The 27904-nt window shown below is 40.8% G+C and overlaps 2 protein-coding genes and 1 long non-coding RNA gene across 3 annotated transcripts; 1 reads left to right on the top strand and 2 right to left on the bottom strand.

Moving 5' to 3' along the window:
- Positions 1 to 644: 644 nt before the first annotated feature.
- On the bottom strand, positions 645 to 5816 carry hebp2 (heme binding protein 2). Its single transcript, XM_084953771.1, has 5 exons — positions 5714 to 5816; positions 5396 to 5532; positions 3826 to 3961; positions 3035 to 3215; positions 645 to 2864 (listed from the first exon to the last, which is right to left on the bottom strand). The coding sequence occupies exons 1-5, from the start codon at positions 5814 to 5816 to the stop codon at positions 2678 to 2680; spliced, it is 744 nt and encodes a 247-aa protein (XP_084809897.1). The 3' UTR covers positions 645 to 2677.
- A 1571-nt stretch (positions 5817 to 7387) lies between these two features.
- Positions 7388 to 20326, bottom strand: cmtr1 (cap methyltransferase 1). The gene is made up of 24 exons (XM_084953205.1): positions 19862 to 20326; positions 18076 to 18180; positions 15213 to 15379; positions 14886 to 15044; positions 14670 to 14762; positions 14507 to 14578; positions 14253 to 14347; positions 13975 to 14047; positions 13674 to 13872; positions 13451 to 13569; positions 13240 to 13336; positions 12199 to 12331; positions 11729 to 11908; positions 11585 to 11641; positions 11428 to 11485; positions 11249 to 11317; positions 10918 to 11049; positions 10589 to 10714; positions 10283 to 10374; positions 10101 to 10169; positions 9844 to 9891; positions 9594 to 9706; positions 9371 to 9479; positions 7388 to 8496 (listed from the first exon to the last, which is right to left on the bottom strand). The coding sequence occupies exons 2-24, from the start codon at positions 18173 to 18175 to the stop codon at positions 8361 to 8363; spliced, it is 2496 nt and encodes an 831-aa protein (XP_084809331.1). The 5' UTR covers positions 18176 to 18180; positions 19862 to 20326; the 3' UTR covers positions 7388 to 8360.
- Positions 20327 to 22422: 2096 nt separating this feature from the next.
- On the top strand, positions 22423 to 27351 carry LOC146371737 (uncharacterized). The gene is made up of 2 exons (XR_014802739.1): positions 22423 to 23055; positions 24305 to 27351. It is a non-coding gene; the product is annotated as an uncharacterized LOC146371737 (long non-coding RNA).
- The last annotated feature ends 553 nt before the right edge of the window (positions 27352 to 27904 follow it).

The following is a 27904-nucleotide window of genomic DNA, read 5'->3' on the forward strand; positions in this document are numbered from 1 at the left end:
TTCATTCACCAGTCAGCTGAGCCAAAGTACTATAGTTAATGAATGGCAGGAGTTCTATTAATCTCAAAGACAAAGAGTTCTTACATGTGCATTATGAGATATGAATACTACATCCACACAGTTTCTGTTGCGTCCAAACTGAACAGTAAATTTCTCCAGTTAATCTCACCAGAAAATGAAAGTACTTTCACATCATCAGCTCTAGTCTCCACCAGGCTGGAGGGGAGAAGATAAAATTAAAATACAAAACTGTGGTGTTTAGATTAAAACAGTGAGCCTCGTTATACCGATCCCCTACACAGCATGTTTCGCTTTGCTGAGCACGGCCAACGAGATCAATATGCGTGTGCATGAACAGAGGATAAAAAAAGACATAATTTCTGCTGAGTGTGTGAACATGATATTGGGAACAATTCTGCCACAAATAAAATGAGTGACTCAGCAGACATCGGGCTGAGAGCGACGAGGGCGCGAGAGGAGACGTGAGGTGAGGTGAGGAAGGGCGAAGTGAGCCGCCGCTGACAAACGATCGATACGAGCGCCGAGGACGATCCAGATTTTATCTGTTACTGAACACGTGAAACTGTAATCTGTGACTGAAAAAGCCCAGCAGGAAATACAAATGACAAATACTTAAACGCACATTTATGATCCGAATAATGGTTTAATCACGAGTTATTGATTAGATAAGACAATTTACATTATTTAAACTTTCAAATTTCCCAATATTCTTATCAGTGCAGTGCTCGTGCCATCATTCTTCATCCGAGTACTACTATGAGTAATAAACACACACACTTAATGATTATATGAAGATATAAAAGAAAAAAGGCACATTTTTGTTAGCTCTCTTTGTCAATATTAAACCAAAAATGGTCAGTCTGAGCAATTGAGCACAAAGCTGGTTAAACACACATTTATATTCATTGACAAAAATGACAGCTTATGAGACGTGTTGTGATGGGCCCAGCCATTCATCACAATGGATGTAAATGCGGTCGCAGTGGCAGTAAGTGAGGCCTGAGAGCAGATAAACTGAGATTTACCGACGCTCGGCCGCTTGCCAGGCAGAGTCACCTTCCCAGCGCCAGAGCTGACTGACAACAAAAACCTTCTGCTAAACTGTGCAGCTGATCTACAAAGTCAAAATATGTTTAATGCTTAATCCCTTGCATTTGATCCCTCTGGTCATAATGGATTTGATGCGATCCCTTTCTTAATGCGACTCAAATCCAAGTACCAGGAGACACATTTTCACAGGCTGAACTCGTGGCGTGTGCAAATATTATACTCCAAAGTTCAGTGAAAACAAATATGAGGCTTCTGCACTTTTAGATGCACTGATAATTTTTGTGTGGATTTACTTTTTTTATGGACTGCGAGTCCTCACCAAACTGCAAAAAACTATTTTTTCTCCCCATTTTGACTGCTGATTCACGTAACTCTGACTGACAAAGCCTCACAGTTGCATCTAATAGCCGTCAGACTGCACTTTTACACACAGCGATGACTGGATTTATCCGTGTTTTAATGTCCATAAAGGCACTAGTATTATTTTAGGACTGACTTAAAAACCAACTACGAACATTTCCTTTGCTTTCTTTGTTTCCTTATACACAGTCCTGTCACATCAATATGTGAGTGTAAACAAATAGCAGTTAGTTGCCATGTTATTTGAACATTTTTCACAGCAAAGGCTTCGACTTGACGTTGCAGGAAAAAGCAGCTGAAACTGTTTGTTTGAAATTGTGTTTCATGATTATGGGTTAACTGTTTTTACTAAGTTTTCCAATAAGACCTGCAGGAAAGACTACCTCAAGAGGGAGAGAGTGCACAACACACATGTAGCCTTCTTTCTTTGCATGCAATTGAAGAATTGTTAAAAAATATATATGTATCTATCTATCTATCTATCTATCTATCTAGACATATTCTGAGTGCAGCCAGTGATCCTAAAATAGATATGTTTATGGTGTCAGCATGACTTAAACAGATCTGTGTTGATGGAAACATCTGATTAGATTAGATTAGATGAAACTTTATTAATCCCTCGGGTGGGTTCCTCCGGGAAATTCAGTTATGACACGGCAAATCTAAGCAGCGTTGCCTGAGTGACACGTGGCTGCTCTCACCTGCTAGTGTGGGAGTGTTAATGAAAAGCAAGAAGCTTTGTGTCCGTCGCACACAGGAAAGGTACACAGTGTGCTCCCACAGTGAGCCAGCCTACACCGCCCCCCTGGAACCGGCTCACACTGTGAATGATATCGGTCACATGGGTGCCGTCCCTGCCCTGTCAGGCTAAAACATCTGCTGTGAAAAAGGAGGTTAGCAACATGCACAATCAAAAGCCTAAAATTAGTGTATTTTGAAAATATTCATTAAAAAATTATTTTTTTTTTAAATTAAGACGCACTTGTGGGGTTTTCTGTTAACATAAGAAACATTTTCTTGACTACTTGGCTCCACCTGCTGGTTATATTGCTTCATATGGCCGACAGGACCTCTAGTTGTCGTGTAATTAGTCTCCTTATCAAGTTTTTCAGTGAGTAATCAGTAACTTTTAGTGGAAGTAGCAAATCTAACTTTTGTTTCTGGTCAAACTGAAATGTATCAAATCATCACATTTAAATTCCCTTCACTAACATTTTGATAGGATAGAGTGTGACCCAGGAACGCTCTACTGCTCCTCTTCGTTCTTGAGGATCCAGACCTCATTCCTGCGGTTGGTCAGTTTGAAAGGGCTGTCGTACCCGGCTACGTAGTACGGTTTCTCGATGTATTGGACTCCATCCCTCTTCAGACTTTCCATAAGTTTCAGCAGCTCTTCACGCTTCATGTTATCATTGGAGAAACCACCGTATGTCCTGGAGGAATAGACAAAAGATTGATTTCTTTCTTTCTTTCTTTCTTTCTTTTTTTTTTAAAGAAAAAAAAAAAAAAACTAAACCACTCATGGCTGATCACTGTATTTGTTTTGGACTTTCACAAAATAAACAATCCAAAGTCTAACCTGGCGGCTCTGTTTGTACCCTACCTGACATACACCGTCAACTCCTTCCTGTGCTCTATAAACACCTCGGGCTCGTTGGGCTCGGGTGGAGTGGCCTGATGCTCCTCTGGGATGTAGAAGGATACGGTGAACTGAGATTCACACGCAGGGCCGGCCCCGGGTTTCACGTGGCACGTCACGGGGGCCGTCATCTCCACTTTGGCCTCTATAGAACCAGCAAGAAAGGAGGTTCTTTTGTTGAAAAAAAAAAAAACAAAACATGCCCAACATCATGATGATGATAATAGGGCTGAAATATAACCAGCTTGTGTAAGATTTACAGATGTTAAATTTCCTAAACGAACTATCAGTCACCAGCTGGTGAATCGAAACTTTGGTGAATGGTGACAGCTGTACAGATGGTTGGGCTGTAACCACGATGTGCGCCAGATGAATGGGATTAAACGCCATGTTTACAGATCGCAATCTCCTTATGCTGCTGACCTCAGGAGCCAGCAACACAAACAATATATATTCTCATAAATATTGCTGCAAACTGCTGAGCAAGGCAAAAGTAAGAGAAGAGGAAGTGTTGCAAAGTGCTGAGCAGGAACAAAAGTGCACTTTCTCTGAATTTTCCATCCATTGATGCCTTGGAACCACAGTTCTCTGTAAATTTATTGTGCAACATTAAAATACTGACATTGTGACGTGTAGGTTTTGTAACAGATTTGCCACAGCGCCACAAAATAAAAGCCTTAAACAACTCGCACAGCCTCAGCAACACAGGCTCAGCTTACCTTACGTGAAGGTGATATCAGTAATATGAAACTCACTGTTTTTATTGTTGCCTTGGATGTAGTTGAAGAGTCTACGGAAGCCAGTAGACAAGGCTGCTTCCAGTTGCATCCCGCTCACAGAGGTGCTCACCCACTTAGTGGGCTGGTAGGTGCGGATTTCATAGTCCTGTCCCTGCCACACACAGGCGCACAATGAGGATGACAATTGGTTATTATTGAGCAATTTTTAAAAAATCCAAGATTTTGTATACAAAATACCTCGAAACTGTGAAAAAGAAAATCCCATTTTTTCTTCAAATGTGTGTTACAACAAAAATATGACTCATTTAGCCACAAATCTAGAAAACTGGAGTTGTGTGAAAAAAATTGCTGTGTGAAAATTTCACACAGCAAACATAATCCAATGATTTGCAAAACTCATAAAAGCATATTTTCATTACAATAGAACAGAAAAAATATATCAAATGCTTAAATTGAGAAAATATAAAACTTTTAAGAAAAACATTGGCTCATTTTGAATTTGATGGCTGCAACATGTTTCAAGGTGGTGTTAAAAAGTAACATCTGGAGGAAAATTTTGCACTAATTAGGTTAACTGTCAGCACATCAGTAACATGACACGGTATAAAAAGGACATCTCAGACTTTAAATATCTCATCATCTACAATACATAATATCAAAAAAATCTCAGAATCTGGGGAAATCTCCATGCGCACGAGGAAAGGCCCCAAAATCAATTCTGGATTCTTGTGACGTTTGTGCTCTCGGCCAGCATTGCTTTAAAAACAGGCACGAGTCTGTCATGGAAATCACTGCATGGACTCAGGAGCCCTTCCATAAATCACTGTCTATGAACACGGTTCACTATCCATGAATACTCTCTCATGCAAAGAGGAAGCTATATGACACATGATCCAGAAACACTACCTTCTTCTCTGGGCCAACGTTCATTTAAAATGCACTAAAGCAAAATGGAAAATCTCTGTTGTCAGACATTTCTTTTGTCTGCCCCCTCCTGTAGTTCCACCCCTGCTGTATATACAGGTTTTAGAACAACACATACAGCTTATCCAACGTATACAGCTGACATCCAGATGATGTGTTTCTCAAAGAAGGCCTTTCATATTTATCCTTAACGACATACTCCATCTATTACAATAGCACAGCTTCATAACAGGAGAGTCTGGGTGTGAAGTGACCTGCCTGCAGTTCACACATTTCACCACTTGAAAATATTTAGCTCGTTATGAAATTAATAATGCAACAAAAAAAGGGCTGTTAATCAGTTAAAAATCTTATATCAGACAAGACTTTCTCGAATTGGTCTTTATTCTTGTTTATATTTAGCACAAACATCTGGATGATCTACTGGATAAATTCAGCATCACAAGAACTAAAAATTCAAAAAGTGGAAATATGCATAACGCAGTGCACACACGACACAGGGGTTAATAGTTTAACCAAGTTTACTGTGGTTTCTTCTGCTGTCAACTGAACATCAAGCACTCATTTAATGCACATCACCCTGTTGTCCCGTGACAGTGGGGACAAGCTCAGATCAAAGGTCCAATATTCTGTTTTATGAGCTAAACTGCAGAGCACTTACCTTTTTCTCCTCTGCAGTGAATTTCGGATTCTGCAGACCAGTTGAGAACAACACTTGTCCCACAGCTTTCAGCATGACTGATGATCCAAACCTCCTTTTCCAAGGATAAGACAGAGGCAAACTCAGCTTTCCAGCCGCTGCAAAGTTACACAGTGATGTAAAACCGCGCATCTTAGGTTATTCAACAACTCTCTACAAATGCAATCGCTTTTTTTTTTTTTCTTATTTCGGTGGACGTGTAGCTTTTTATCAAAACACAGCAAAATTATTTTTTACAGTAAAATAATAATATATAAAGATAGAAAAAGACATAATTACCAGTCAACTCGAGTGTTTGGTAACCGATGTCTGGGCGAACAAGGTGTGTGCTGTTACGAGCGCTTGTTTTCGTAACATCTCTTCCTGTTACATAAATGCGCATTTTGATTGGCGGACCGATTGTCTCGTCACAATAGGACACGCCCCCGAGTAAATACAAGCCTTCTCCTGGAAAGTTCAACTTCAGCCTGAATTTAAACCGGTTTGGCATGAATGTGTACACCCTTTCGTACCAAAAGGTGATTTCCGTGTGTGTTTGTGTGTTATTTAATGTCTAATGTCTTTGCTTATATTAGTATACAGGCTGTAGTCAACAGGCTTTATAAAAGGGTTTATATGTAAAATAAAGAAATGACCTGTTTTGAAAGTATCCTTGTCCTTATTATTATACATACTGTGCTCTACATTGTAATCAGCTCAGTCCTTTCCAGCCACTTACAAAGTTTTTATAGAACTATGTTTTATTTGTTGCAATTTCTGCTTAACATCATTTAGACTTTTTATCATGACAAGTCAATTATATATGAAGTCATTTACAACAATTCTTCTACTAGAAATATATATATTTTTAAACCAGTTACTGAAACTTTGCATCTGTTTGATTATTTCTTTCATAACATAGTTTTCCTGTATACATTTATTTCAGTACAGGTTTTACATCCAATTTTACCTTAATTTCAGTTTAACAGCAACAATTTTCACGTCAACTTTTAGTAATCTATAACCTTCTACTCTAATTGGTTGGGATGTATTATTCTGATGTAAGATAATGTGCCTGAAAAATTCCAGTGAAATAGGATTTTATTGTGTTCAGAGTTGAAGGTAAAAGAGTAAAACACAATGTTTCTCTTGTGTAATGTGTAAAAAGCAGCAGAACTGTGAGGACAATTTGCTGTTAATAGAAGTGACTCTCAATCTTATGAGTTGCCAGTGAAACTGAAAGGATTCAGAAAGTTAAGGTGGAATAAATGACCCAGAGGATCAGATCTTTTATTATTAGGAAGGCACATCCAGAGATACAAGTGGACGTGCCATAGTGGAGGAATCTATGGATACACCTGATAGGCTGAACATCAACCCAGCAGGTCCATTGTGCAAGGAGGAACAGGAGGAGCACTGCTGGAGGCCTGCACAATGACGTCCAGCAGGCTACTCACCTGTGTGTTACTGACAAAACTATCAGAAACAGATTCAACAAGGACCAGCATGAGCTTCTGCCATCCTTTGGTGGGGCCAGTGCTCACAGACCAGCACCGTGCAGCTCTTGAGACTGTGCTGGAAAACGCAGCAAACCTTTTTTACAATACCACGTATATATGTGGACGACCTGTGCAACCTGAATAGGCTGCAGGTAATACCCCAGTAGTCATCAGAAGGCAAGTTCTGTGGCAACCACCTGCAAAACCACTGCTTTTCCTTGAGGGTTGACCTGCACTTGTTAATGCCTGTACTTACTCTTATACTGGTCTCAAATTGGGTTTTACTGAATCTACAATAACAAATTCCCACAGTCTGACCACATTTCTAAAGCTGTGAGCAAAACAACTAAGCTACAACATGTTGTGCACTTGTGTCATTTGGTTGGTATATGAGCACACCCGTTGCCTTCTAACAGCTTAATCCAGCCTTTACTCCAACTACTGTCTCCACCCAATATCACCAGGCAGTTGAACATATATTGTGGGAACAGCATCTCCCATTTATTTACTTATTAATATTTACATCAAAGAGATTGAAAGCTAAATTTACACCAGAAAAATAACTCATTTGCAGCATTAAAAAAAACCAAAAAAAAAACCCAGACACACAACTAGAAGATATGGAGGCACAATTTTAAAGAGCAGGTGGGGTACAAACAACCTCAAAACTAAAGGGGACACCTTCCAAACTTCACTCCCACAGTCTAGATGACAGAGAAGCGTGGAAAGGAGAGAGCTGCTCCATCTCTGAATGCACGTTGAAATGACTGTGAGAACGACTTAAAGGGTGATTTACATGCTACACAGTTTTGCAAGGGAAAGCACCGCGACACTGTTAGTGTAAAGATGAGGCAAACAGACCCGTGTGTTTTCTTTAGAAGACCAGTCATGCTTCCAGCAGTGAGAAGAAAGAATAATTACAGATGTGGATTCACAGTTTGACCTTGTGACCCTATCTATCACTGCTAATGCAGTGTGCACAAAAACAAGAGTGGCATTGAGGAGGAACTGGAGAAACTGAATCTATAGGGCACAGCAAACACCTTTGTCTCCATGTTGTCCTATAAGGCAATGCTACTCATTACAATTCAAAATCAAAGGTCGAGTCAAAGGAAGTGGAAAAGACTGAAAAATAGACTGGTCTGTCAAACATCAGTTTTACGAGGACATGCCACTGCTAAAAACAGCAGCAAACAACTCAAACCTGATAACAAGATAACATGGAGGTACCTTCCAAAGGGTCATAAAGCAGTTTATTGATATTTAATGAGACAGTAAGCAACGGATTCATAAAAACAATCAGCTGTAAAGTTCTTTTAATAACCGTCCTTTGATTGTTAAATGAAATGACGATTAGTGAACTGGATTGTACTCTTTGCCAAGGCTTCACAACCCAGCGCACTCTGTGTACAGTCTGCAGCTGACGAAGCCCTGTGACTGGGAGTCTTTCAGGGCTGGTAATGCTGGTGTATGAAGTACAGCACGTCATCTTTGGACAGTTTCTCAGGGTCCACTCTGGTCTGAGAATCATGAACTATAACCCCATCCACCCAGGCCCAGAAGAGCCGCTCGGAGTGGCATACGCTGCAAGGAAAAGAATTTGTCAATATTTTCTATGAAATAGTGAAACAGCTTAAATGCTGTTTAACACGTTTCCTGTGTTCTATTGTGAATAAAACATGAGCTAATGAGTAGGGCTGTGCGATATGACCAAAAATCTAATTTCCCGATAGAAGACATTTATCGTCCCGACAACGATATATATCACAAAAATGTTACATTTTCAGCTAATTCTGTGAATCTCGAGCAACTCGACTTGCGTGAAGTGTTTTCAGCTGGGTATCGTGTACCTGGAGTCGAGTGTTACATAAGTTGAAACGGCCGCAATTTTCTTCGTGAGTATTTATTACACGGCGTGCTTCGGGGAAAAGCCTGTTCTAAGGTTTATTTTTTAGCACTTGACGCTCTTTTTGGCCGCTCATCTGTCACGTGATTCAGTTCATTTTAAAAAATCTCAACAGGATCTTCAGCTTTACTGTGAAAGATTTATGTGGAAAATAAACAAGCGGACGGCGGAGCCACACGATCATTGTTGCTAACGACAACGCATAAAAACAGTCGCTTGTCCGTCCGTAGTGTGGTTATTACTAAATGTGGTTACTAAATATAAGAGAAAGAGAGAACTTTAAGAAATTCTACAGTGACCATCAAAACAATAAAAAAAAAATATTGCCGTAAACAGTTTATTTTGCGACACCACAAAACAAACGATAGCGTAATATGAAACGATAGACGTTTTTTTTATCGTCATCCGATATATATCGTTATATCGAACAGCCCTACTTATGAGATCTTAAAATATTTACATTCACTTATTATTTTTATTTTAAAAAGCATATGAACTTTTTCAGATGTGAATCTCTGGAATAAGGAGAGAAATTAAGAGGACGCTACATACTGGAAAGGAGCAGCAGAGTTCGGTGGCATTGCATAGGTCGACTCCTTGGTTGTTTTATTATAAAAGAACTTCATCTTGGAGTTTTTGCTGTACGCCATCGTCCACGGCTCTGAATGGTGGAGGAGAAAAGAAATCCCGCATTTATTTACTTACTAATAAATAAATAAAGACATTTTGCTCGCAGCATCGTTTGCGCTCGCAGTTAAAACAAATCACAACAGACCATTGACAGTCTTGATGATGTAGAGGCCCGTGGGAAGGAAGTGTCTGTCATCTCTGCCTGTGTAGGACAGACGCGGGACACCTCCTGAGCTCTTTGTCACTTTCATCTCTAGTCTGGGTGGGGAAGGAAATGACAAGTTTTTTCTGACAAGCGCCATAAAAGGAGCCTTGATCTTGAAAAACAGGACAAATCTAAGAAGCTGCAGTAATAAATATACACGGCAGCTACTCAGAGGGTTCTCTTCCCATACCTGACAAAGATTTTCTCCATTTCTTCCAGCCTGTAAACCTCCTTCACTCTGGGGGGGGAAAAGATGACGCTTTGTAATCTTTGTAATTTACCAAACTGCAAGTAAGATTTCTTTCACAATTTTGCTCAGCGTTCGATCACAACTACCACAGCAGTACTTGGAAGCAGTATTTTTAAGTATTATACCCCATGTGAGATTGCATAAACTAATATTTAGTTAGTAAGAAAATAAAATTAAAAGAAGGCAGATGGGAGTACCTGATGGGGTTCATGTCTGGTCTGCTGGGTTTAGCCACCGCCTTCACAAACTTGTCAGCCATCTGGATCCTGGAAACATAACAAACATCATTTAGCAGATACAACGAAGATTATCTGAAACTATTACAATATAAAACTGAATATACAGGGAATTTTTAAGCTAGTGGATAAAAATGTCTCACCGCTGGTTGAAGTGCTGATCTCTTACATCAGTGCCGTTCAGTATTAGTACATCCATGACATGAACTGCGTTGATTCTGCGCTGAGCTTTGCCCTGAAGACCGAAGGGAGAGTGTAAAACAGCTCAGAAAGCATCCTACTCAGCTGCACATAAACCGCAATGCAAGTCACGCATTCTGATTGAGGCTAGCTGTAAAAGGTCTATACCTTAAAAAATGTTTAAACAGAAAATTTGAGTCCAAGAGGATCAGAATAATAAGTGATAAGAAAACCTGAGTCTGTCACAGAGTTTTAGTCCATTCTCTCACCTCGCCCTTTAGTTCTTGGACAATCTCTACACTTAGAAGTGTATCTCTTGGCAGCTCCAGCTTGAAATTCTCCATTTTCCTCCAGCGCACAGGCATTTTCCCATCCCAGGTGTAAATCTGAGACTTCTGCAAAAGTCATTGAAAACCAGGTTTGATCAAAGTCGCGCAGACGGTAAAGTCTCTGGGGTAGTTACAGTGTTCAATCAAAACAAAGAGCAAACACAACAGAATTTATGACACTGCCTTGGTGGAGGTTTGAGGTCTTGGAGTGCTTCTTGTTATGTTTTGTTTTCCGTGTCACACAAACCACATTTTTTCATCCAACTCACCCCCAGTGCTAGAAGAAAGATCTGCTCTCCACCTCCCACAATGCACCTGTAGTCCAGGACATGGCGCAACTTTTCGAGTGTGGTGGAGTTGAGAGGAGTCGGCTTACACTGGAACGACTCCACGTCGGAGCTCTGATATGAAGCAGAAAAAGAGCAGAAAGTGAGACACATTCAGAAGTTTAATGAGCCTATTTATAACACTGTTTCATATGAAAAAATCATTTGTCTTTTAATTATTCATTCGTTTCTACGGTCTGTATGGCAGAGCTCATTTATCAGCGCTGTACAGTACCCAGTAGGATTTGATTTAAACCCAAATTTATTAACTGACCTTAATCAGCTCATAGAATTTTGACTTTGGGTCTGACGAAGTAGGAGCGACTCTGGCCTTGTCTGGGACCTAAAAATTGATATAAATAAACATAAAGTGCACATAAAAACTTGTCTTTTTTAAGTCATTCTTTCAAAATTCTCTTTCAGTTTGGTATGTATATCGGCTTCTGTACTCACTCCCCAGAGCTTCAAACACTCCTTCCTGATGTCAGCTTGCCTTGTCTCTGAGAGATTCCTAGGGACAGTGTAACCCAGTCAGTTTCCAGACAAAAACACCATGTCAAACACGTGGTTATAGTGCAGCAAAGATAAATGTTCAACAGTGTTTACTCACGAGTCTACAACAAAAGCGTGGATCTTAGCCAAGGCCTTGATCTGGACTGCACAAAGGCTGAAGAGACAATTAAACACCATCTTTGTCAGTCACTGTATTTCATGAGCAGTGATTGAAGGCTTTGTGGATTCTGAGTGTTTCTACCTCTCATTGGAGTTGACCATAAACTGGTAGAAGTCAGTGTCATCCTTGATGATATTCAGCGGAACCACCTCTGTAACGTCTCTGTCCGTGTTCCTCAGCTGGTTCAGCTTCAGGTTGACTCTGAACATGTATTCCCTGACTGCGTCTGAGCCAGGTTTCAGGCCACGGCACACAATGTACCTGTGGATGACAATGTGAGAAGAGATCTGTAACCTCACTTACATAAACCCCCTCATAAATCCTACATTGGATCTATAGATCATCCTACTTTCCCTGCAGTGAGCTGAGAGATTTAATCTGCAGCAGTTTAGACTTGCAGCACAATTTACCCTGGCGAGCTATCCCTATGAGCCCATCTTGGTGAATGGGATGCCACAAAAGCTTCTGAAGTGTAGCGTGTAGGTGGCAGAAAATGTAGCTATTTTACAAACACACTCTCATTGTATTCTCACATGTACAAAGACACTCACCTCTCAGAGTTTGCAGGCCTGCTGGTGACAGGTTTGAAGAGCGAGATCCTCTCGAAGCAGAGGTAGAGCAGGTACACCAAACCCACGCTGAAGGGAGTGAAGAGGTCAAAAGTCTTACAGACAAAATGCCCACCTAGGGGAGAGAAAGTGAGACTTAAGCTGTGTCCAAAGTCATAGGCTGCATCCTCCTGAGGACCTGTCCTTCGCGGTCTACGTGAGCCGGGTCCTTCGAAGACCGAGAAGGCCAGAAGTGCGAGGCTGTGAAATGGGACAGTCTAGCCTTCAGATTTGCGTCGCCGCTGTTTCGGTGGAGTTTAATAAACTCGGCCGTCTGCTCCTTGCTATCTAAAATATCACAGCTGGTGTAAATTCTCGACCATCTCACACTTCTGTTTAATCAGTTTTTTGTTTGACGTTTATTCAGCTGTGTGAAAACCAAGGAGGAACCCACCCGAGGGATTAATAAAGTTATTTAATCTAATCTAATAACTTTGATCTCAGACAAACCGATTTACTCAGGAACAAATAAAACACTGAAAAAAGCCCAACAATAAAATTTTTAAGTTATACGAGCGACTTATATATCATGAACCCCCCGGCTAGCTATCAAGCGGTTCGGGTAACAGACGTCTCCGAAAACGTTCCAGCAAATATGCGATGTCTTGATAAACCAAGCAGATATTTGAAGTTTACACAGCTACTTTCTCGCCTGAAAATATCTTAAAAGTATATTTTGTGACCCAGAAAGATGAATAAGATTAAGATTAAAACTTAGTAGCGGCAGCCATTGTTGGAAACTGGAATTGGCTGTGCTGTGCTATGAATTCTGGGATATGGTGGGCCACAAAGGATACACTCGACCCATCCTTCAAATCTGGGGAAAAGGAGGATGCATTTGTTGGCCGGACGCGAAGACAGCCTTATAATGTGGGTTATAAACATACTGCACATGTGCACTGTACTGTGACAGGTGGTTAAAGAGAAAGTTTAGGAACACTAGTGAGTGTGTCAATTTACAAGCTTTTAAAGAGACATGCATACCCGTCCTGAGTGTAGAAATTGCAGTGAGGAATTGACAAAGCAGCAGCTGTTTGCTCAGGATCTCCTGGAGGTTCTCTTGGCCTTCCACGGAGAAGCCCTGGGCAAAAACAGAGACCATACTGAAACTGATCCAAACATTAAGCCACAGGAACCTTTTGTGAAGTTTGTCCACCTTTATTTTATCCTCATATCCTACAAATATTAGTCTTACCCCATCTGCCATGAGGAAATGAAGCCCTCTCCTCTCCGTGCTCTCCATGACAAAGTTTCTGAAGGCAGTCACATTTTCAGGCCGAGTGATGTCACCGTCACCCTCCACGCCTCCCTCACCTGGGATGCAGAGAGGTGACGATTTCACTGAATCGTTCATCACTGGAAACACAAAGCCGTGTCTCTTGTCCCCTGGGTGTGACGTGCGGGTTTTGTAAACGTACCGTAATAAGGCTCGAACAGCTCGCTCGGTGCTGCGTAAAAATCTTCCAGCTTGAAGTCGCAGGGTCCTTTCAGCGTCATGCCAAAGCCCTTGGCATGCCAGCGTCTTCTCCACAGCACATATTCTGAAAAGCCTCCAGGTCCTGCGCACACATCACCAAAGTAAAGAAGCTCGCCCTCGCGGTCCTTCGTCAGAGGTCTCTGCATAATGAGGCAGAAGCTTTATGTCACCATCTGTTTATATGGAACTTTGTGCTGTGATACAACTAAAAAAGTTCAGTATTAATCAGCTGACCCACTCACCCCTTGGGAATCCTTTGGGTTGGTGAACATATGGTCGAAACAGTAGTCCAAGTTGGCCATTTTCATAGCTGCTCTAAATACACAACGCACATAATACAGCTCATCATTGTCTTTAAATGACTGTCAGGCCATAGAATACTGTGCAAAATTTTAAAAAATGTTAAAAGCAACCTAAATTAATACTCATAGCAGCAAACTACTATTAAAAAAGGAAATGACTTATATATTATTGACACTGGCTACTCATCCTGCCTGTGTTTTACTACCGAAAGACTGACCTGTTGAGAAAGATACCGCCTCTAATAGTCTCATAAGGGTTGGAGCGTGTCCGCGCTCTCCTCATCTCCTCGCCCTCCAGGTCATCAAAAATTGACTAAACATCACAGAGGCGCAGTGATTACACAGCTGAGAAATATGTAAACTTGTGTTATCTATGACCCTTCCATCATTTTTTTTTCCGGTGTACACTTGCCACAATTTAAATACCTTGTGGGAATAAATTTAACAGAAGCAAATTGTTGATGTAACTCACTTTGCATCGTAGAAGAGTGTGCAAAAGATCTTCTGTGCAAAACTCAGTCTCATCCTCAATTTTAAGTTTTCTCTGTCCAGAGTGAAAATCAGGAATTATATAAATAGACTGCAAAAGCGACGCATGCATATCTGTAAGTGAGAATCTGAGTTTCTGGTTTTACCGGTCCCTGGATCATCCAGTCTCTAAGCTCATCAGCGTCTGGGATCTCTGTGGTGCATTCTGGGAACCAATCAACCTTCTCAACAGCACTGGGCTGTGCAGACAAACAGGAAAAGAGACAAAACAGAGATCAAGGGACAGTTAATTGATCAATCACATATATTATTTCAAACCTAAAGATTAAAAAACACAAATGCCAAAAAGGACTACTGCCTACCTCGGGTTCATCGCGCCAGTCAACATTAAGTTCTCCCTGGAAACCCTGCAGCGTGAGACCCAGACCTCTTCTCCCTCGCTGAGTAGAAGCCTCCACGATCTCCTTGCGTCCTTGGTTAAACTTACCCAAACCCTCGCCCTCTCTGAAGCCCATTTTGGCCTGAAAGTGTAAGAAATAGCAAAAAATCAAGTAAGTTAATAAAACTCAAAGGTCAAATTCTTTGTTGTTTGGAAATATTCTGAAAAGTTGAACCCCCCCCCCCCACAAAATTTAAAATACATAGAAACTGTCAAACACCTCAGCTTAGAGAGGGTTTTGATACATTACCATGAGCTTCTGTGACACACTGTTGTACATAGCGAACTTGGAGGAGGCCTGCGAGGGGGCGTCATTGTCCTGGGTATCAAAGGATGATGATGATGATGATATGGAGGGCATCAAGAACCCGGGTCTTTGATCCTCCTGGTCACTAAGGGAGTCATTTTGACTAGAGTCTACACACACACACGCACACACACACACGAATTATCCATCAAATGTAACAATCTTAGACCATCTTACGCATCTATAAAATACATTTAAAAGCTACAGCCTCATATCCATTCCTGGTATACCACTGCACCTGGAAAGGACTCTCACTAGGTCAAAATTCTTCTTTGCAATGGCTGACCATATCTTCATTAATATACTTGTAAATGAGAACAGGCTCAATGGGGAGGAAGCACACTTATGATTAGCTCCTCTTACAGGAACAAATCGTGCACTCATTTTTCCCATGTAGTTGATATTTTTATGAGATTTTGCTGGCTTGTTGAAACAGAATAATATAATTGAGTTGCTAGTGTGTTGAAAATGTAAATTTTCTAGACTTGCAATTTCCCCCTCCTCCTGCTGAAGACAACACCTGTGGGATCCTGGAGAGGCAGTCAGCTATGCAGTTCTGTTTTACACTCTTGTAGAGATTGTCAAAGGGGTTGCACAGCCAGGAAGCACCTTGTTATCTTGGAGGGGGTATCCCTCATGTTCTTCAGCGATTATAGTACTTGGTTGCCATTCTAGAGGATGAACTTCCTTCCCAACAAGTCACACTTAAGTCCAATTCCCACTTTATGCCAAGGCGTTCATTCTGCATCCTCAAATACTTGCATGCATGCTTCCTGGTTCAACCTGCAGCAGAGCTTCTCCAAAGCCCAGGGCACAGGCATCAGCCTGAGCAATGAATATCTGCTGTAACTCTTCAGTAGGGGTCTGAAAGGGCTCTTCACACTCCACTCCACACAATCCAGTGAACCCTTCTGGCTTGGTTCTTCTTTGTCAAGTTATAGAGTGTAGAGAATCTAGGAATGAACTTTCTATACCAAGCCACAGGTCCAAGTATCACTTGACTTTAGACATAATGGGATCAACTTTTTCCACTTGAGAAAAGGTAACTCCTTTACTGAGGACAGAACCAGCATTTCCTCCAAACTGCCCTCTGCACCTCTCCAGCCTTTCTTCATATGCTGCCCTAGAGATCCACGTTGTAGAGCGATATTAGCTTGCGTGTGTTACTGGTGTAGCTTCTCCAGAAGTGGACTGAGACTGAATACGATCCGAGCAAGACCACCTGTGGCCAAATTTGAGCATACAGGGTCTAGCTGAACTAACGCTGATTTTTCTAACATTTCTGGAGCCTCTGATTACGTTCTTCTAGCCCTGGTGATGTTCCCACACAATGTGGTGCTACTCTCTTGTATTAGATTTAACAGAATAAGAACAGGATATGGCAACTCAGGAATTGCTGCTACTTTCGAAGGTCATGGTAAAGTATGTACTTCATGTGCTTGCAGAGTTATGCAGTGGGCAAATTCAAACTACATCTATGTACACACACAGTGGGTACTGTCTTCTACATCCCACAGTTCTTTAGGAACGTATTTGGGATACAATGTCCCATTTATCAGTATGTTTACTAAAAGTGACAGAGAGTGTATCTTGGGAAGTAAATATTACAGGATTTTAAACAGAGTAGACTTTTTTGTGTGTTTGTTTTTTACCAAGCAGAAGGGTTTAATATAGTCTACTACAGTTTGCTGAATCACCACCTACCCCAAACTTACCCCGTGTTGGTCTGAGAAGGCCAGCATAGCAGTTAACCCTTGGTCCCTTGTGACCAATCAAGTAGGCATCAACCAGGTCAGCAGCCTCCTGAGCAGTCTTTGGGTTGTGTGTTTTGACCCAAGCCTTCACCTTTGGGAACAGCACTTTAAGATACTGCTCAAGGACCATCTTCTCCATAATGTCTTCTTTTGTGCAGGTGTCATAAGCCACCCACTTGCAAAACAAATGCTTCAGACGTGCATATAATTCTTGGGGGGATTCTTTAGCAGGTGTCTTGTAAGATCGGAACCTCTGGCGGTAAGCATTTCTGTTAATCTCATACGTTTTCAGGATAACAGTCTTCAGCAGGTAATAGTCTTTCGTGTATGCTGGGTCCATGGCCAGAACAGCGGTTAACACCTTCCCTGTCAGCAGTGGAATTAGTCGGACAGCCCACTGTTGCTGTCGCCAGTTATAGACCTCTGCCAGTCTTTCAAAGGTGGAAAGGTAATGTTCAATGTTGTCCGACTCTTCTAACCTTTGTAATGTGGGTTCTCCGGCTGGAACTCGTGGTGGCTGACCGGCTCTGATGGCTTCAAGGTCCATTTGAAGCTGCATGACCTGACGTGACAGTACGCCCAGTTTCTCCTCCTGCTTGGCGGCCTTCTTTTCCTGTCTTTTATCTCTCTCCATTTGAATTTGTATGAATGTCTTATTCGCCTTGGCCAAAGAGGCCAGATTAGGCTCAGCAGACATACTGGAGCTAACTTCAAACTGAAAGTCAGCTTCCCCAGAGTCTGCAGTGGCACCTTCCTCCACATAATCATCTGTATGCTGCTGCTGCTGTGGCAGGGGCTTTTTGAGAGGCATCCTCAGTTTAGAATTTCAGAGCACATATAAAATAAAACTGGTTGGGCAGTTGAAGGCAGGAATGATCTTCGCCTGGTTTAATGATTTAGTTAACAATAGAAACTGAGATACTAGTGTGCTGTTGGCCCATGTATAACCGAAAGTAGGTGCTACAGTTTGAACTATAGTAAGAAAAGATTGGGTTTGTACCTAAATATAAGACTATTTTCTTTTGTTGTCTTTGTTTGTTTTAATTATCTACCTTGACGGGATAGTCTTGACTCGTCATCTGAACTGCTGTCATCACGATGCCTCTTTGTCCCATGAAGTGATGCAAAAGACACATCGGCTCGTCTCTTCATTACGGCTGAAAAAGAGCCAAGAAGATAACAGTAAAAAAATAAGAATAACAACATACAGATTATAACACAGAAAACAAAGATATGTGATGGGAATAAAGCAACTGCTACAACTACAATGACTAAAGCACAAGTTCATATCAACCAAATGCAAAGGCACATGATGCAAACATGTATGAGATGGACTCATATTTTATGAACTCTTTACTAATGATTTAATTTAGTGACTGATGAATGGATTAAAAAACAAACATTTGGTCAAACATGCTCTTAAAGGACCTTACAGGACAAAATTAATATTTATACAGGACTTTGCAAAAAGTTTTAAGACACATCCATTTCTTCATATTTTGCTTACGAACAGCCAGACTTTCTTTCCTTTATTTTTAATTGTGGAAACTGAACACAAGGAGGAAAAAAAAAAAGAAATAGCAGACCTAAAAAACTATCTACAGCACATGACCTGAGAGATGCATCAAGCCCTTCAGTTGACAAATGTCCCACATGTGGGACTAATAAAGGTTATCTTATCTTATCTTATCTACTGTTCACTTAAGTCTCATCAGAAATGGTCTCAGTGGAAGGTTGGCTGTCAAGAAGCCATACTTAAAGATGAAAACTTTTGTTTCGAAATGTCGACAGTATGAAGTGAGGTCAGGAGAGAGGTACAACAGTGAGTGTCTACAGCCATCTGTAAGACATGATGGAGGCCTTTCATGTTCTGGGTTGCATTTCAACAAGTGGTGTTGGAGATCTAATCAAAATTAATGTCCTGCCAGAGTCTAATCCACCACGCAATACCATCTCAAACACATCTGACTGGCAACAGCTTCATTTATTTTTTGGCATGACAATGATCCCAAACGCAATGCCAATTCAGTAAAAGCGCACACTAAAGCACTATCAGTCATGGATTGGCCTCCCCAAGGCCCAGACCTCAACATTGCTCAAGCAGTGTGGGATCATCTTGATAAAAAACAGAACAAAAGGCAACCAACAACCAAAGAAGAGCTTTGGATGTCCTTCAAAAAAGCCCTGGAGAACTATTCCTGAAGGCTATTTAAAGAAACTACAAGAAAGCTTGCCATGGAGAGTTCAAGGCTATGTTGAGAGTAAAGGTGATCATATTAATTATTCATTCTCTTGAATTTTACCTTTTAAACTGTATTTCCATTTATGCTTGCAGATGTTTTATCCCATTTTTCTAGCAAAATATAAAGAAATGAGAGACGGCTCAAGACTAGTGGCTTAGTAATTCTCAGTGATTTCACTAAAAAAATTAAGAATCTATATCTATATCCAAGTTTATCACTTTGATATAGAATAAGTTGATGCTTTCATTATCACTTTAATTAAAATATTAATTAAAATATTCATCCTCGACAATTTTTGGATTATGGTTCAGATGTCGCTTTAGGCTGTCAAAACATTTTTTTTAAAAAGCTGAGGATAGAAACAAACTTTTGCTGTAACCCTTAAATGTTTTATAAAATATGAATGCTCAATATGAAGACAACAAAAAGAAAAAAAACGCGCAAAGTTAGTGTTGTGTATTTCCTGTTATGATAGCTGATATAAGGCACGGCTAAACATCAATTAAGAATATAATAAGCAGGTCAAATTATTTAGTTACATTGAAAATTAGCATAAACAGAACAGAGTTAACGTTACAGGAAACCCGAGGAGTACCTGTTAGCCTGCGTTACCAGGACTGGACATAAAACGTTAAATCTTCAAAGGTGAGAGAAAAAAAACTTCAAATATGACCCGTTATCTACTGCTTTCGCTGCAGGTGTCTTGCAGACTGACCCATGTCGATTTAAAAAGTATATTTGGTCAGCTAACGTGAACAGACTTGGCAGGTCTACTGGGTGTTTTCGGTGAGTTCAGCTGAAACGAAACTGCGCAGCCACAGCAGCTTTGGTCGTTAGCTAGCTCCGTTAGCCGGCTCGTTTTTACCAGCTCGGAGGGAAAACTTCACTCCTCTGTTGTAACACAGCATCGACAGAACGTAACATCCGTATATGCTTCGGGCTTTCCCAGTTACAGTTTATTTATATGGAGAATTTGTAGTGACTATACGGTTTCGAAGTTTACATTAGCCCGCGTTGTTTTTGGAGCCTTCGTGGGTCCTTCTTTACCTGAGGACGCGCAATAATGATGCGTAAAGACGTCTTCTTCTTCTTCTTCTGAGGCAGACAGACTAGACTGGAGTGTTGCTGCCCTCTCCTGTCTGTTTTTTGTTTTAAATTTTATTTCTCTTAACAAGTAAACATATTTTAAAGACTTTCTGACAAATAGTCTGAGTATGTTAGCAAAAAAAAAAAAATGCTCATAAATGTGAACAGATCCACATCAGATCCACAAGCCCCACATCAGTGGATGGAGGAATGATTATTAGTATTATTTTTTTTTAGATCTCAGTGCTATATGATGGATAAAAAATGCCCTGAATTATTTTCTTAATGAACTTACATATGCTTCTTTTGTAACTTAAAAAGGCCTGTTTTTTTTGCATATTGCATTTGTGTTTGTTAAATTAAAATTAAAAAAAGAAAACACACACATTTTGACGCTTCCTCGTCTGATCTCGTTTATTGGCCATATATCACTGTTTCTCAGGAGCCACTCTCACGCTTGCTAGGGACTTGTTTGCCCAGTTCAACCCACTCCTAATCCTATAATGTCCAATAATCTTTATGTACTTCTCGGGTTCTCAGGTACCCACCTAAAACCAGCCTCACAACTTTCCTGAATAACAGATTATTGATAGACTTTATATGGATTTCTCTTACAGTGGTTCAGTCTGCTGCAGAATCATATGACTCGCTTGTGTGCCTGCTTATACTAAGGTCAACATCCTGGCTTTAGGCAGCTTGAAGTCGCATTCAAGGAATCTGTATTTATCCGTGCCTAATAACAGCGAAGGCAAATTTACATAAAACTTCAAATGCATTGTTTTTGAGTGATTAAGTGATTAGAGGTTCCTTTAATCACACTTGCATGTCTATAAGATTGAGCTAATCTGTTCCTGGCATGTGACTCAAGACATCCTGAGCTGTTCTCCCTTCAAGACAAATATTAGACTTTTCCTGGTGGCACTTTGTAATCATTTGCAAAAAAAAAGTATCTTGTATACTTTCCTGTGAGAAAGAAAGGCACTCAGGAACAAGTGAACATAACCTTTGTGGCTCCAGACAGTCTGCACACGGAGTGAAAATAATTTTTCTTCCACAGGCTAAATTTATATTCCCTTTGGTGTACTTTTAAAATCCGAGCACCGAGCAAAGCACTGTGGATAGTGGAGAGTTATTAAGTTTCCACATTCTTCATTCTGTGATGCAGCTTGTCAGTCACATGCTACCACCGATGAGTCTGTGAAATCCTTCTTGGAAACAACTGTCAAATCCTCACTTTCGTGACACCAAACACATAACCTGAGTCCTGCTTCCTTACAGTTTTCATTTTCCAATTTTTGAACTGCAGGACAATAACACTGTCACCTTTATTACATAGCAGGCCTGACTCCTACTGAGCAGTGAAGATAGCTTTTTCCATAGTAAGGCATGTTTATTGCTAGAACACAAATCTATTGATTCTGCCTCACCCCATCAGCTGGAAAGTAGCAGCCAGGCATTGCTAATTAAATGCACTTGATTAATTGATCATCAGCAAGTGTCAACACCTCTATAAAAGCAGATGTTTGGTAGTTTGCTGGTCTGGACCATTCAGGCACGTGTCCCACCAAATTCACCCCAAGGTTAGACCATGCAATGCTCAGAGAACCTGCTAAAACCCCAAGAGCTACATCTCAAACTCTACAGGCCTCAGTTTGCATGTTAAATGTTAAAGTTCAGTTAGAAAAAGACTGAACAAGTATGGTTAGTTTGGAAGGGTGAAGAAAAATAAAACAGTAGCGCACATTATTATTCTTTACATGCCTATTTATAGTTACTTACCTAAACAGAAACTTTAGTTTTAGTTGTGAAAGTGTCCAGTGTCCCAGCTCAAATTTTGGGGAATAAAAACATGAATTCAGTTTGTTTTTTGACAAAATTTAAACATAGTTTAAGGAGGCTTTTAGAGAGACTTAAAAATGATTTGCTGTCTTATTTTTATGGCTGGTCATCTTATAAATTTGTTAAGCACTGTATTCTACCAAAGGGTGGAAACAGACATGTTTTTAAAAAAAATAATATATTGTTATTTAGAAATATTTTGAATAATATGTTCTCATTCAGAAACTGATGTTTCTGTGTGCAAAATGTTTCCGCATCCTTGACAGAGCAGATTTCCATTGATAAACAAAATGCTTTCAATGGGCAGCAGATCTAGACTGCAGACATCCCATGCTGCTTTGTCGTCGGTTGATTTAACGTTTCGGTGGCCAGTGGACTTGGAACACCGCTCACAAGTATAATAATAATTCACTGCACCTCCAATAGCTCTGCTAATCCATCAGTGACACAAATGCACAACCGCATGAAGACACAAGCACCGTCCAAAACCATGTGACCAGCTTACGCAATCAGGTCAAGGGTTTATATACTACCTACAGAGGCTGGACTCCTTCAGGGGAGATCATCACTGTGCAGGTGTGTGTCTGAGTGAGTGGGCGAGGTGTGTTTGCGTGTGTGTTTTTGGACACGGGGGAGAGTTGCTGTTGCTTCCACACTCAGGCTGGGGAAGAGAACCGAGGGCAAAGAGTCACATAACACTAAGAAGCAGAGGGATAACCAGTGAAACAGTTGCCTGGCTGAACGTCCTGAGGGAAACTCGCAGAGGGGTTTTGTGGTCTCACCTGTGAAGCATCAGCGAGAACAACAACAACAATGTTTTTCCGCATCCCTCGGCTGACCCCTGGATATATTAGATACCTCCAGGTACGTAAGATGCTTTGAGGTAATTTTCTTCTTTGGGTAGACATCAGGGGACATCTGCAGTGGCACAAACAGTGGAGGCAGCGTCTCCAACAACAAACAACTGTTGAGCTCTGGAGCCGAGGCCCTACAAATTTAACTGTGCTTCAGTAAAAGAAAAACAAAAGGCTGTAGATTTTAAACGAAACCACGACAAATTTCACCTCAGTAATATTTCTTTTTGCAGCCATTTGAGCAAAGAATTTTCCATAACATAGGTAAAAATGAGGTTTCTGTTATTGCACTGCACTGGCCACCACCACAAATCCTTTTTGAAAATGATTCCACTAAGTCATCGCTGTGCTCAAAGTGCCAGGTTTAGTGTGTGTCATGGTCGGATTGAGGATAGAGGATTAGAGCAGCCTGTCTTAAATGGATTTGAGTCAGAGATTCCTTCGCTTCCTGGGGTCAGGTTAATGCCCTCTAATTAGATCTCTAGAAGCATGGCATGCAACCCTGGAGGGTATATGGGACTGTATTGGTTTTAGAAACCTCCAGTATGGTTTGTGTTTGTTTTAAAAATGATTATTACTGTGTCTCAGTTCATCCCAGCTTATGTTCAGGAGCTTAACTCGTACTCCGGTAAAACAGGATTGTGATTTGTGTAAACAGAACTTCATTTTTTATGAGCAATATAACAAAAGGCTGTACTCCTTTGCTAACTATTTATAACTTTATCTCCTAAATAAGAAGAATATTCATGTTTTTAGCGCTGTGTAAGTCAATTTTTCAGACATCTAAAAATAGATTTAAATAAAAAACTGTTCATAATATAACGCTTGATCTCTCATTTATAAAATAAAATAAACACATATGGAGACTCCTAGTTTTCACTGGATAGTGCCTGGCACACCAGTGTTGAGCTCAGAAAGTAACTGAATCTGTGTCTGACTTTAGGGCATGTGTTGGATTGGCACTAAATTCTGAGACCCCTCCAAAACCCCCCACAGAGGACTGAAACACCGGCATCAGCTGTATGGGGTGCTTGAACAAATACTTAATATTCACAAAAGTGGAGATTCTAGCGCGGCTGTTCCCTTATGGTAAGACGATTGCTGGGCTGAAGCAGGTGTGCGACCAGGGCCACCTGTTCACTGATTCAACTGCAGCCAGAGCCAGGAGGATCACCGTCCCTGGCGATGATGGTGGTGCCCGGTGGTGGAGGTTGTCGCAGCTGCTGAGTGGTGGTGGTGACCCCTGCTCTCTCTTTCAGACCCAGGCAGCCCAGACTGTGGTGCAGAGCCGGGAGGGCCCTGCTACGCCGCGCATGGCTTTCCTGCTGGGTCTCGTGGGTATCTGCATGTCCGGCTACAGCTCACGCCAGCTCACACTGCACTACAAGCCCTCAAATCACCTCTTTAGATGAAATGGATGGAGAACACACAGACTTTTCTTTTTTCTTTTTGGAAATACGCTTATTAAATGTGGACTCCAGCAAGTTTGTTTTTGTAGTTAAGAAACGGTCTAACACCTCTAAACCTCACAGTGATTTATACACTTTCCAGTTTTGTGAGGTTTAGGGATGTTGATGAATTTTGTTTCCAGGCTCTGCTGCTGGCTCAAAATTCACAATAAGCAGAAACAAGTGAAAATGATGGGATAAATAATAAATAAGGCTATTTCCCAAAAACTCAAACTGTCGATTGAAGTGATGTTACCACATTGTATGTTTCTGTTCTGTATTTTTTCTTATGTGCATCCCTACTAATTATTCCCTTCATGTGGTTAAAGTTCAATATTTAATTTGTTATAATGTTGTGGTATTTGAGTTGACAAGATTGTTGCCTTAAGGCTCAGATAGTGCAGTTAAAAAGCAGAAAAACATATTTTAAAAAATTCCTCTTACTTCAAGTACCGTGCATTTTTTTTCAACCTATATGCAGTAAAACAGAGGCAGCTTTTGATGTTTCTGCTGAACGTTGTTGATGCTGCACTCGAGCCACATTCCCAGCCCATGTTTGGTGCCTTTCTGTGGGAGTATTCAGTCAGAGCTGGCCTTTGAAACAGATTCACAGGCTAAAGCACATAGCAAAATGCATCAGCGGTCTTCAAAGACACTAAATACAGCTTAGCCAAGCCTAAAGAAATCTCTTCCAAAATCCTCAATCTTTTAATCATTCCTTGCTTTATCTGTGACATTTTGGCAAACTCTGTGATGTAACAGAGAGATCCCAGCTCCCTCTTCTTTCTGGAGGAGGAAAGCCAGCGTTGTGATGTCTTGGCCTGTTTGTGCTTCTTGGATTTCTTGTGTAACAGAGAGATCAAATTAGAAGCATATTTAAATCAGGGTAACTGAAGTCTGCTTTCACACTCAATTCTTGTCGAGAGTTCACAGCGTGGGTTTCTGATATCTCTTTCCGCTCTATCAAAATGCCAGAGAAGTGAAGAAAATCTGCCTGTTCACAGTCGGCTGCTCAGAAGAACACAAAGAAAAATGCTTTAACAGAAACAAGAAATGTGAAGCCTTTGAGATGCGAGCAATGCTGTTTTGCACTTTTTTGTTGTGTGTACATATTTTGTATATAATCATGTACATATTGCATGCTGAATGAGATTAGTAGCCAATGACGTGGCGTGCTACCAGCCTGTGATGTGAGCTGGACTGGGGGATGTCTGGCTGGATTGACACACAGCACTGCTGTGTTGGTGTCAGGCATAGGAACCAGGACAGCCACCCTGGGTACCACCTGGACAGACATGTGAATCCACCCGGATCTCTCCCATTTGCACCCCACTGTAAATCAAAGTGAATGTAGATGAATGACCACTACGGTCTCTTAACATAGGTAGACTCCTTTTCTGGGAGTGGGGGCGGGTATCTTCTGTGCACAATAAATTTCAATGGAAAAAACACTTTGACAGCATATGAATGTATCGCCTACAGGGAATAAAACTGAGCAGTTGAACTGTAATTGTGAAGATGACTGTGTCATAATCACCTGGCTAAAGCAGTTTAGCGTGAACAGGTCACAGAGGAGGTGCAGTTATGCTGCAATCCCTCAAAGATCTTCTGTCTTTTTTTAGATAAGCTTATACGTAAAGGTGAGAGGCTTCTGAAATAGAGATATAGATGAGCTTTGCAGTTCAAGAAGTGTGCTTATTTATGTCTGTTAACTGCATGGCAAAGATTCAAATCTCCGTAGGGTGATTTTAAATAATGTGCTGTTGTTATGCTTTATTATTGCAGAAGCTTTACTCGTTTAGCTTTCTTGTTAGTGTTTGTGGACTAATGGCATAAAATGTCTCAAATACTGCTGATTATCTGAGTTTGTAATGAGAACTGTGTATGTTTAAGCCCATCATCATATTCTTATTTATTTAACTAGGTCCTTTTGATGTCACAAAAGGCCAGAGGAGATTATTTGCATGCCACTAGAGTGCTTCTGTGTTATTATTATTATTATTATTATTATTATTATTATTTTTTTTTTTTTTTTTTTTTTTTTTAATTTATAAGTAGTAAAACTGAGCTGTGCTGTCATGGATCGTTAAGGTTTACCTGAAGCATTCTAAATACACAACTAAGCACCTCTGAAAATGCATTATTTTGTACTGTTCAGTGTATTCGTGTGTGCTAATAAATCAGTAGAACTCAACACAAGGTCTTTTTTGTGTATCCTGCAAATTTCAGAGTCCTGATCTGAAGAAAAACAACTTTCTGCTATGTAAATGAAAAGAAGGTAATGCTTTATGTGCTCACTAGATGTCAGCATACTTGTTTTTAGCCATTTTCTCAGGAGGCAACAAGTGCACAACCTGGACAATATGCGAGGAAAAGAAATGACCCATCATTTACACAAGCTGAGGGAACATTATCAGCAAAACAAATATTTGAAGGAATACTGGTATTTCATAAATTTCCACTGCAGTCCCACCTGGTTTGTCAATCACTTCAGTTCACAAAGTAGAGAAAATCCCCCGAGCATGTGCTTAAATCATATCTCGTGATTTAAACAGATATTTGTTTTGCCTTCTGCTTTTTTAAGGTTTTTGGTGAGTTACTTTCTGCAGGGAAATAACATATTGTTCTCTAACAGCTGGAGATTCATGCTGTTTCAAATCAGCCAAATTGACAAACACTTCAGAAAGTCACATTTCCATTGAACTGCTAACAAGTCGTGGTGAAGGCTGACCCACTTATAGATGTACATGTGAGCTGCTTTGGGAACAAGCCCTGCTCTATGTCGGTAGGAGCCAGTCATGGTTGCAGTTGTGCTACTTACAGGGAAAATGAGTGGAAATATACTGGGAACTTGTGATACTTGCAGTGATTAAAATGGGATTTAACCACTTGTTGGCAACAGTCACACCAGTGTGGTGGCCACAGTGGGCACAGCTAAACATGCCTATTCTTCTGGGTTTTAAGAAAAATCTGTTTCCTCGGGGTGGAACATCAGGAAATCTTACTAATGAGCAAACATTAGAGAGGCAAGGTGGAGACAGTTTAGACATGTGCACAGGAGGCATAGTGGATATAATGGACGAAGGACGTTGAAGATGAAGCTGCCAAAAATGAGGAAAAGACCACAGAAGACCAAAGAGAGGATGCATGAATGCAGTGAAGGACAAGCAGAGGGTTGGTGTCACATACATGATCAGGTGAGACTGCAGCAGATGAACCACTGCGATGACCCCTAAAGGGAGCGGTCAAAAAAAGAAGAAGAGAAGAACATCTGGAATCAGGACAGAGAGACATTTTCTTAGTCTGCCTCATTCAAGTTCACAAAAACACACTCACACATACACACACATACACACACACACACATACACACACAGAGGTCCTTTGTGTTTCAGAGCCGTCACCTCAGCAG

The sequence above is a fragment of the Perissodus microlepis genome, chromosome 15, assembly GCF_051167445.1.
Source record: "Perissodus microlepis isolate ML-2025 ecotype Zambia chromosome 15, ASM5116744v1, whole genome shotgun sequence".
In the NCBI taxonomy this organism is placed as follows: Eukaryota; Metazoa; Chordata; class Actinopteri; order Cichliformes; family Cichlidae; genus Perissodus; species Perissodus microlepis.